Source organism: Astatotilapia calliptera, chromosome 12 (assembly GCF_964374335.1).
Source record: "Astatotilapia calliptera chromosome 12, fAstCal68.1, whole genome shotgun sequence".
Taxonomy (NCBI): Eukaryota; Metazoa; Chordata; class Actinopteri; order Cichliformes; family Cichlidae; genus Astatotilapia; species Astatotilapia calliptera.
The window spans coordinates 19,989,510-20,000,355 of record NC_137433.1 but is presented as its reverse complement, the minus strand read 5'-3'; the positions used below and the strand labels follow the sequence as shown (position 1 = coordinate 20,000,355).

The 10,846-nt window shown below is 41.0% G+C and overlaps 1 protein-coding gene across 2 annotated transcripts; it reads right to left on the bottom strand.

Annotated features, from left to right (window-relative positions):
• Positions 1-1,364: 1,364 nt before the first annotated feature.
• On the bottom strand, positions 1,365-10,174 carry tent2 (terminal nucleotidyltransferase 2). Of its 2 annotated transcripts, none has more exons than XM_026188299.2 (15): positions 10,073-10,174; positions 9,565-9,722; positions 7,164-7,265; positions 6,806-7,061; positions 6,585-6,699; positions 6,419-6,507; positions 6,252-6,309; positions 5,910-5,976; positions 5,743-5,819; positions 5,463-5,591; positions 5,329-5,372; positions 4,707-4,843; positions 3,691-3,782; positions 3,506-3,585; positions 1,365-3,410 (listed from the first exon to the last, which is right to left on the bottom strand). In XM_026188299.2, exons 2-15 carry the CDS (start codon positions 9,684-9,686, stop codon positions 3,324-3,326), a joined length of 1,455 nt encoding a protein of 484 aa, XP_026044084.1. In that variant the 5' UTR covers positions 9,687-9,722; positions 10,073-10,174; the 3' UTR covers positions 1,365-3,323. The 2 variants fall into 2 exon arrangements, with proteins under 2 accessions (XP_026044084.1, XP_026044085.1); XM_026188300.2 differs by having other exon boundaries at positions 10,069-10,161.
• Positions 10,175-10,846: the final 672 nt, after the last annotated feature.

The following is a 10,846-nucleotide window of genomic DNA, read 5'->3' as shown; positions in this document are numbered from 1 at the left end:
AAGTTGGGAGATGTCCATCTGACTCAGCGAAGGACAGAAATAGACGGAGCCGGGAATGAAAAGTGGGGAGTCAAGTAAGACAAGGGCAAAGCAATTGGTGGGGGTGCATATCAGTAGAGACTGAGTCAAACACACAAACAGCGAACATTAAGAATTTAGAGTTTCAAATTTTTTTAAAAAGCAGTGTTTCATTGCACCTTTGTGTGTGCCAGTGGCAGCTGATATGACGATATGACTTTAAGTTCAAAATCCCCTTCCCCCAGTTAAATATAGGCCATGTGCTGAAACACTACGCCTGCCACCCCGCTGCTGGTGGCAACACACACCCACATATCTTGTAAGCTATCTAACCGCTGACCAGAACTATACAGGAGTCATAAAACAAGTTGTAATAGAGCGTCAAACCATAGAACAAAAAGCAAGCGGCACACTGCTGCCAGAGGAGGCTGCAAATAATATAATAAAAAAGATCATAATTTCTCTAAAGAGCTTTAGAAAAGATTATACACATAAGCTCGTGAAGGGTGAGGTTGAATAAACTACATTACCTTGAGGAAACCAAAGATCACCGACTTGTCACATCCATGGATATGATTGTTCCAAGTTAAGCACAGCGCATGTGGATTGATGCAGAATAAATAAAATATTGTATAACTGGTTAATGATGTGTCTTTGAATGGTTGCATCACTGTGCTTGGGAAATTCTCTTAATACAGCTGAGCAAAAGTCTTTTAAGCCTTATATTTTGCTAAGAAAATGGGAAATAAATGCAGAGATTTTCTGTCCAAGTGTGCTTTAATTCATTTGTTGTGTTTGTGATCATTTTCATGCTGAAAAATTAAGCTGTTGCCAATCAGATGGTTTCCAGATGGTATTGCATGGCTGCTTGTCTGTGTTCAAAAGATCCCCCAACACCGACTGAAATGACCCTCCACTGTGTTTTACAAACGCTGTAGACCCTCAATGTTGTACCTCTCTCCTGAACTCCTCTGTGCATATTGATAACAATTTGGAACTTGAATGCAAAATTTCTAATTTCTGACCTGTTGCCACTGATTTGCAGTCAAATTCATGTTCATGTTCACTTGGCATAGCTCAGCCTTTTGTCCCCGTTTCCCTTGCTTATGGTTTCTTGACATTCACCAGAGCATTTCTGCTAAGGCTTTAGCGATCAGTAGATGTATAAACTGAAGGGCCAGATGCATTTCTCACATGGCATTGAAGTACTGTTAGTCTGTTGTAGATACATTCTACTTTGATCCTGTCCATTTTCATCAAAAGGCCACAATGAGCACCATTCTGAAATGTGCCAGTATTGATTCAGTCTTTTCTAAATTGTCTGTTTTAAGTAGACACAACACTGGTTCATCCCCTAAGGTAGGTGTGATTTTTAATGACTCACATATCAGTGTTAAGTCAATAAACAACATTAAAAAAAGAACCGAAGGGAAAATGGATGAATAAGCAGTAAATGTCCAAAAGAAAAAAAAAAAAACCTTGAAAGACCTCCAGAAAACCTGGAAAACTATTGCTCAAGAACGTCTGAACCCTCGGAAAGAAAACATAAAGAAATAAAAGGTGGCTCCAAAACATTTGCAAGGTATTTATAGAAAAAAAAAGTCCATAAACCTTAATTTGCTGGTTACATTTTCAAATGGTCTGACATGTGATTACGAACAACACCCCCCAAAACGAAGCCTGTGTACAATTTAATCTGATTTTGGCGCTATTTGCATAGCCAAGATTTTAGTGGACTTCACATGAAGCTCCAAAATATACATTGAAAACAATCATACATCTTTAGAGATTTAATTTTTTTTTAAATAAACATTTAAAAGTCAGGAATTCACAAAATGTACAAAAACAGGAAAGAAAAGACAAATTTACACAAAGTGTAAATTCTTTAAATAACCTATGTATAAGTAATCCAAACATGAGTGGATAACAGGTGTTTTGCCCAAATTCATCAAGTACATTTCTAAAATGACACTGCACAGCCTTTACACCAGACAATGAGTTCTTGATGCAGGACATATGGACCAGGGGAAAATCTAGAGTCTGGCCTCTTTGCAGCCCTCGAGTGACTTAAAAGTACCCTTATCGTGCTTTGGGGGTTTCCTTAAGTCTGTTGAAAGGTTTGTGTGCATATAAAAGGCTTACAAAGTTATAACAGCCAAAAAGCAGCTGTTTAACTGCCTGAAACACCTCATTTGCAATCCACGCTTTTCTACAGTTACTTATCTACATCACTAGGTAACAAACTGGCAACCTCCCCACCTAAGCTAGTCTGATATGCCCTCTGACAAACAGTGGGGACCTGATTAAGTCCAGGCGCAGGCAGCTGCTTGCAGTACGTACAGCTTCTGGTAGCCAGCTATAAAATGTTTCAGCTACGAGAAATCGAACACCAAATATTCTGCAGACGACTGCAAGAGTGAATACGAGAATTTTTATGCGCTCCAGACAACAAAAGGTGTGTTTCAGACAGAGGCAGCAAAGCAGTGGGAGATTTCTTTTGCACTTTGAAGCGTGTAAAGAATTTTAGCAGAACCAAATGACATTTAGGAGCCTTTAAATGAGTATAATAAGGGCACTTCAAATTACAACACTGACTTAAGCTTTAGGCGGTGAGCATGGGAAACTAGAGGGCAATTAATGCGGTTTTAAGCAGAAAGTGTCTGACGTGTTTAAATCCACCACATTCTCACTGTTGACCTATAAAAATAAAAAATAAACTTTGATGTTACAAGTTGGTCCAGACAGAACCATGACAGACTGTACATGTAAATACGTGGCAGAGATGAATCGTTTTTAAATACAACGCTGTGCAGTATGGCTCTAATAATGTGGAAATTTAACCGAGATCAGTGGCTGGGACTCGCCCTTCAAAATAAAATGCTGCTGCTTCCATTGAAGTTAACTTTATGTAAGAGTCATCTCCCAGTTCATTGATAAACATATTCCCTGCAGGGAAAACGGGCCATATAGCAGCAATATCCATCTCTTATAACAGGTTCAGCATTTTTCTGTCATCAGTTTAGGTAACAGGATTTTAATTTCAGAGGCCTCTAGCATCTCTATAAAATAAAATTTTCCCTCAAATACTGTATTATCCTCCGTTACACAAATTTGACAGCAATGCATTTGAAGTCGGTGGTCCATTTTGAATATTACAGCCACAGAAAAAACAGATACGGAAGCGGCCATGAAGGTGCCAGGGCAGCAGGGTTTCTCTCTCAGAGCATCAACATGTTGTTGCACTGTTTCAGGAGACGGTCTTGAGGTAGAGGACACCAGTTAGCTCATCTAATTAGAGGAATCTCTCATCCCCTGGATGACTCCTTAATGATGATGGCTCTGAAAGGGAGGATCGAGTTCAGCTCCTTCCTCTCGTGTAGTAACCGACACGACTGAGGAGACAGAAGCCGATTATGAATAACTCATATCTGGCCCGTAGTGGCTTGGAGAATGAAGAGCGAACACGGTTATCAAAACTTCAACGTACCTCAGCAAACTTCGCTTTAATGGCATCGAACTTGAGCTTCTCGTGGACGGCCCTGGCGACGTTATTTCTTTCAAAAGGCTCTGAAACAAAAGGAGTCACTGTTGGATTACTGTGGACATTTCTCACAGCGATGCTGATGTTAAATGGTGGTGGCTGTGGCCTGTTACTTCCAATAAACTGCATACCTTCCACACATATGAATTTGTTATTCCACTCTTTAGAATTGTTCTTAGGGAACGCTCTGGCTTCTCGAACAGAAATCACCTGTTTATCCCAACTGCAAGACAAAGACAGCAACAGGAAAGGGATTACACTCAGTGCTCGTTAGACTGAAGGTTAACGCAATCTTCAAGCGCCTCAAGGACTACAGCAGTGCCTTTGCATACTACTTTATTCCAAACAGAGTGCAGACAGATTAAGTTTCTCCCAAGAATGAGATAGCTTTAGTTTAAGTCATGAAAACAAAGAAAAAACAAACCTAGCCCTTATTTTTATCAGAATTACAAGAGGGTCACATAACCATGTAGCAGGGAACACCAGATAGGCACAATAAAATACAGGAACAAAATATTTGACACATGTTAACCTTGCTAGCATTGGGATGGACCCCTTTTCCTTTTTTTGCCTTCAGGATTCCAAAAATTCTTCAATGTCATAGATTCAACAAGGTACTGAAAATATTCTTCAGAGATTGTGGTTCATATTGACACGACAGGATCACACCGTTGCTGCAGATTTGTCAGCTGCACATCCGAAAAGTGAATCTCCTGTTCCACCACATCCCAAAGGTGCTCTATTGGATTAAGATCTGAAAACTGTGGAGACTATTTGAGAACAGAGAACTCACTACCATGTTCAAGAAACTGTTTAAAATGATTTAAGTTTAGTGGCATGGTGTGTTATCCTGCTGGAAGTAGCTACCACACGTGTACACTGTGGTAAAGGGATGAAGCACTCAGCACCAATACTCAGGGATCGTGGTATGTCATGGTAGTGCTGTGTAAGGCCAAAGGTCTCACCTGCTCCTGCCCCTCAGCAAGAAACATGAAACCAGGGAGGAGGAAGCGGGACAGAAGACAGTGAGGAGAAACGGAGGACTGAGAGGGAGGAGGAGTTGGCGAGGAGAGTTGGAGATGAAGAAAGGGAGTAAGAAAACCAACACGGTAAAGAGCCACTCAACATGATACTCATTGGAAGATACCTGAAATCTGTGGCATAGTACTTGAGAAATCCTAAAAGCAGCTCCCCCAGAGAGGACTGGTTTCTCGAGATGTAGGGAGGGATGTGTTTGGGTCCCTCTGGAACCATGTCCAGGTTCATTAAAGGATTAAATGACTCCTGTTAAAATCAAGACACGGGACAAAAAAACATAATAAGGAAAGCAGTGAAGGAGACTTTATGACACACGCTCAGAAACCTTGCTTTTATATAGGAACATAACAAGAATGCAACCAGTTGAGTTGAATCCACTAATGCAAAGAAACTCATCACGGACGAGTTGCACTTGCTGGCACAAGCTGACTCAGACCACCAGCAACGTGTCGGCATGTCTGTCTGCATTTATAAATTAGATGGCGCTTATTTGCAAACCTTCACCTGCCTGTCTTAAAGTGACTGCAGCCAGTTTGATCACAGTTTTTGTCTTATTTTTCTCTAGTGTGACTGAGCCATTAGAGATTCTTTAAACAGTTTGTCAAGTAGCTAATTATCTTAATAAGTGGTAGGTTACAAAAGAAAAAGAATATTGTTTATAAATGCTTTAAATGAAAACAACATTGTCAAAAAGAGATTTCAATGACTGAAAATGCAAAGAAGATACTTACTGGGTAGTCCCTCTGTAGAGATGGGAGGACAGGTTCACTAAGAGCTACAGAAAACGCATCATATACAAATCAAGTCAGTCTAAGCCAAAAGAACAAGTGGGAGGAATCTTTTCTGCACGTGTGACTGTACTGACTCTGGAGGTAGTGCAGGACCATCAGCGCCAGCGTGTAGCTGCTTAATGTTCCTTTGCTGGCATCATTGATATTATTGTACCGTGCCCATTTCTTGACGACGAGGATCATGGGTCTTACCCTGAGATCAGCTGTAAGAGAGACCAAACAAACACAGCATGTCAGAACAAGTAACCTATGCGTTGCTTATAGCTGGATTAAAAACAAATGATCACAGGCAGAGCTGAAGTTTGAAAAGCTGCTGCCATGAACAAAATTGGTCTTATTGACCGTCTCACCCACCATAGGCGTAACTCCTCAGAAGGAATGTATTCCTGATGCCCACTGTGTTGTTGACATTCAGATCAAACTCCAGATCACTACGGAGTGAAGACCGGAGAGAATCATAAACATCATAAATCTGCTTTCTGATTTGATGATGACTGTTCCAGTAACTGCTTTGCTCTCACCTGCCTTTCTCCCTGAACCTGAGGATTGGCACTTTGGCTCTGATCAGCTGATTCCTCTCTACATATGCTGAAAATCAAAGCAAACATCATGAGATCCATTGTCATTTGTTTCATTTTCTATAAACAGAAACCCATTTTCCACTAAGTGAACAGCTCCCCCTAGTGACAAAAGCATAATTCTAAGGGAAAATCTTCATATCAGAGCTCACAAAGGACACCAATAATTGTATTTTTGGTTAAGAAAACTTACTAGATAAATGCAAAAAACAGACATGTGTACGGCCGTTTAAAAGTTAACAATGAATTCTGTTTTTATAGATGATTTGGTATTTGATTACTTACAGAGGGTTTTGAACAACTTTAGGAGACGACCAAGAACACGAAGAGCATCAGTCTTTTTCTGGAACAAAAAGAAGGAACACTGCAAGTGTTAAAGAGGAAGTCAGGAAGTCAGTATCTATGATTGCACATTTCCATGACATTTACGGTACAGAAACAAAGGTAGTTACATTTCCCTTGATAACCAGGCATATATCAGCATCGCTGCACCGGGAGCCCAATTCGTTCATAGATGATCCAGTCAAGTAAAGCCGCGCAGCTGTGAGAAAGGCACATGGTGAATAAAAATCAAAGCAGCAAGACAGAGCAGAATGTGGATGTACAGGTCATACATACATGGAAAGATTTGCTGTATGTCTTGTTGCAGACGAGCGCGGCACACCTCCTTCCGCTCCAAATCTGAAGGCTGCTGCTGGCACGCCTCAAACAGCTCCACCATCTGACAACTCAGCTGAGGGCACATAAACATGTGACGCTGACTAAACCAAACAGATCTACACGTAAACATGCTCAGACTTCACGTTTATTAGATAAAGACTAAGTCCTTCTGAATTTACCTTTTCCGTAGTGCTGGCATGCAGACTGCTGGAGCTTTTCACCACAGCGGGTACCTGAGGGCGGATGTCTAAGTTAGGACCGGGATAAGAGTGATCAAAACCAGTGAGGGATAATCTTGAGGGCTGTGCCACCGCTCGGTCGGTACGATGATGTGGAGGCCGGCTATGAACTAAAGGTGGGCTGCTTAAGTGGTGTCTGGAGGTGTCAACACGTTGGCGCTTCACGTGATGAGCGCTGAACTGATCATTCTGCCTCCTGGAAGACGCACGAAGACAAAGAAAGGTGATAAGACATGTAAAAGGCAATGTACTTGGACAAATGTGGTTTATTCTTGGATCGATAAATAGTAATACATACTTGCGCCCATTGATCATAGCTGGCATGTGACGAGGCTGAACAGTAGAGGTGGATGGTGAGGGGTTCCATTCATAAGAAGGCAATCTCTCACGTCTAGGAAAGCTTACAAAAACACATATGCACATTTTACTGCACAGAACACAAACATCTAAAACAAGCAACCACTAATAAATGATGAAAAAAGATAACTTTTCAGTTTCTTTGTTTTGTTTTCTTTCACTCGGGTGCCACGAAGCATGAATCCATACAGAGCGAGACGCCTGGCCTTTGCCCTTAACAAATGTGATAAAAGTTAGAATGCAATATTTATTATTGGATTTTGTATTTAAAATGACTGCGAGACAGAGGGTTGTGGGTTCAAACCCATGGAGCTGCTCTGTGTGGAGTTTCCATGTTCTCTCTGAATACTCCAACTTTTATCCACAGTCCAAAGACAGACATGCAAGTGTGAATGGTTGTCTGCTTCTCTGTGTTACCCAATGACAAGTGGAAAAGACTCCAGCCCCACCACTGCCCTGAAGTGGATAAGCGGTTAGAAAAGTGGATGGATATATTTATAATATGGTTGGTGCTTGTCAGGAGCAAGACTTTAGAAGTTCAGAGGAATGAAGGTATGCTGACATCTCAATCTCAAGAGATTCTATACTTAGCAACACTTGACATACAAACTCACCATAAGTTAACCTTGCTAGCATTGGGATGGACCCCTTTTCCTTTTTTTGCCTTCAGGATTCCAAAAATTCTTCAATGTCATAGATTCAACAAGGTACTGAAAATATTCTTCAGAGATTGTGGTTCATATTGACACGACAGGATCACACCGTTGCTGCAGATTTGTCAGCTGCACATCCGAAAAGTGAATCTCCTGTTCCACCACATCCCAAAGGTGCTCTATTGGATTAAGATCTGAAAACTGTGGAGACTATTTGAGAACAGAGAACTCACTACCATGTTCAAGAAACTGTTTAAAATGATTTAAGTTTAGTGGCATGGTGTGTTATCCTGCTGGAAGTAGCTACCACACATGTACTCTGTGGTAAAGGGATGAAGCACTCAGCACCAATACTCAGGTAGGCTGTGGTGTTTAAATGATGCTCAGTTCATACTAACAGGCTCAAAATATGCCAAGAAAATATCCCCACACTATTACACCAGCCTTAGCATGAACCATTGATACAAGGCAGGATGGGTCCATGCTTTCATGCCATTTATACCAAATTCTGACCCTCCCCGCTCCCATTTGAACGTCACAGCAGTCTTCTGTTGTCCAATTTTGGTGAACCCATGGAAATTGCAGCTACAGTTCCTTGTTTTAAACTGAATGAAGTTGCACCCAGTGTTGTCTTCTGCTGTTGCAGCCCAGCTGCTGTTCGGTGTGATGTGTTGTACATTCAGAGATTCTCTTCTACAAACCTTGTTATTTGAGTTGCTGTTGGCTTCTTATCAGCTCAAAGTAGTCTGGCCATTCTCCTCTGTCATATGACATAAACACAGGAAATTTTACCCAGAGAATTACCGCTCACTGGCCATTTTCTCCTTTTCGGGCCGTTCTCTGTAAATCCTAGAGACGGTTGTGTGGGAAAATCCCAGCAGATCAGGAGGTTGTGAAATACTCAGACCAGCCTGTCTGGCACCAACATGCCAGGCCTTGTTCAAAGCCACTTAAATAGCCTTTCTTCCTTATTCTGACATTCACTTTGAACTTCAGCAGGTCATCTCAAGGATGTCTAAATATTTTAAATGCACTGAGCTGCTGCCATATGATTGACTGATTAGATATTTATTTACTTTAACAAGCCTCAAACAGGTGTACCCAATAAAGTGGCTGGTGAGTGTACACTGAATATATGCATCCTCTCTTGTTGCTTGGCCAAATTTGATGAAAAATTCCTGTTGTGAATACTTTTTACATTTTAATTTAGTGTTATCAGTACACAACAACATTTCAGTTTCCCCACATCAAGACTTTTAAATGAAGTTCACTATAATAAAATTGACAAACACTGCCTGTTGTAATTTTCAGCAGACCAGTTGGCCAATTAAAAAATGATGTGTAATGTCTGAGCACCAGAATCCATATTTACATAATCAGTTTTCTATCAAGTAAAAAGAAAAATCATACCAGTCTCATATATAGGAAACTACTATCTTCTTTCACTTTTTTTATTTTTAAATGACTACAGCGCTTATTCAACGATAAAAAAGGTGCCAAATAAAATCGATCACTTATCAATAATATCAACATTAATCAACCAGCCCTTGCAGCTCTAAACAAAACGCACCGACACAACAGGAAATCTCAACCACAGCTAACAAAGTTTACTGCAGTTCACCTTGAAACAACTGCTGTCCAGTACACCCCCGACACTGATACTCGACTTTTTCCATTCACGGGACTCACCTGTTGACACCTGGCAGACTTTGGTGGTTGTAATCGTAGCTCTGGGGCGCCGGTGGCGGTGGATGCAGACCGTTACTGTAGGCTGATCGTCCCCTCGGTGGGGTAGTTCTGCGGGGGAACATGCTGTGGTTCTTTAAAGAGCTCCAGCATCAACTTCGCTGATGGTACGAAAGAAGAAGAAAAAAGATATTGAAGCCCATATCATGAGTTCCGGAAGAGAAACCGTCAACTGAGAAACTGGCGTCATCTGTTATCCAATAATAATATTAACAGTAATGAAAAGTTACTCGGGAAATCGAAACTTTAACGCGCAGTGTAGCAAGCTAACATTCGCTAGCTGGTGACTAGCAGCGCCTAGCTAGCTAATTTAAACATCGTTGAAGACAACAGTAAAAATTAAAGGCGTTTCTGTGATGCTTGTAATGAAGGGGGCACCTGGAGAAATGTGTCAGTAAATTCTAACAATATTCACCCAAAACCTGAAGCCAAAAAACACGAACACACCTACCAAATTGCATGTCACATGTAAACAAAACTGAAGATGCTAATTTCCTGCGTACATACTTCCGCATTGATGCCATGACGTCATGAAAAGGGAGTTAAAGGGACCGTATCCGCGAGTTCTTTAAAGGAAACACCCACCCAGCTCGTCTTTGCATGTTGCCTGCCTTTTGTTCTGTTTTCTGTCGAGATGATCCCACACTGTTATGTATGATCTATGATATATGGTGAGATCCCGGCTCTAGGGAGGCCAATCCATGACTCGTAGTGCTCCACAATGTGTTTTTCTGTTCAACTATGCTCTTACTGCACTGGCAGTGTGTTTGGAATCAGTGCAATTCTGAAAAATGAAGCTGATGCATATCAGATGCTTTTCAGATGGTATTGCACAGTTGGCCAATGCTTTTCTGTGTTTATAATTCTATCGTCAATAAGATCCAGAAGACCACTGCCTGAAATGCAGCCCCACACCTGTGCTGGGTCTTTGCTGGATTTGTCCTGATTTTAGTATCTATATTCAGATACTGTTCATCTGCTGTAGATCGTTTTTTTTTTTTCGCCTACCAGTTCTTCTTTTGCGCTCACCTTGTCCCATTTTAACAACATTTTTAAGGCCACACTGCACACAGTTTTGAGATATGCCAAGTCTTTCCTTGGGAATCATCTTAATGCAAAAATACTTTCTCATGTCTGTCAAAGTCTGTGCATTTTTCACAGATTAAATTAAAGAAATGGGATTGGTTTTTTTCAGTTTTTGCGACAGGCTAAACATACAATTTGA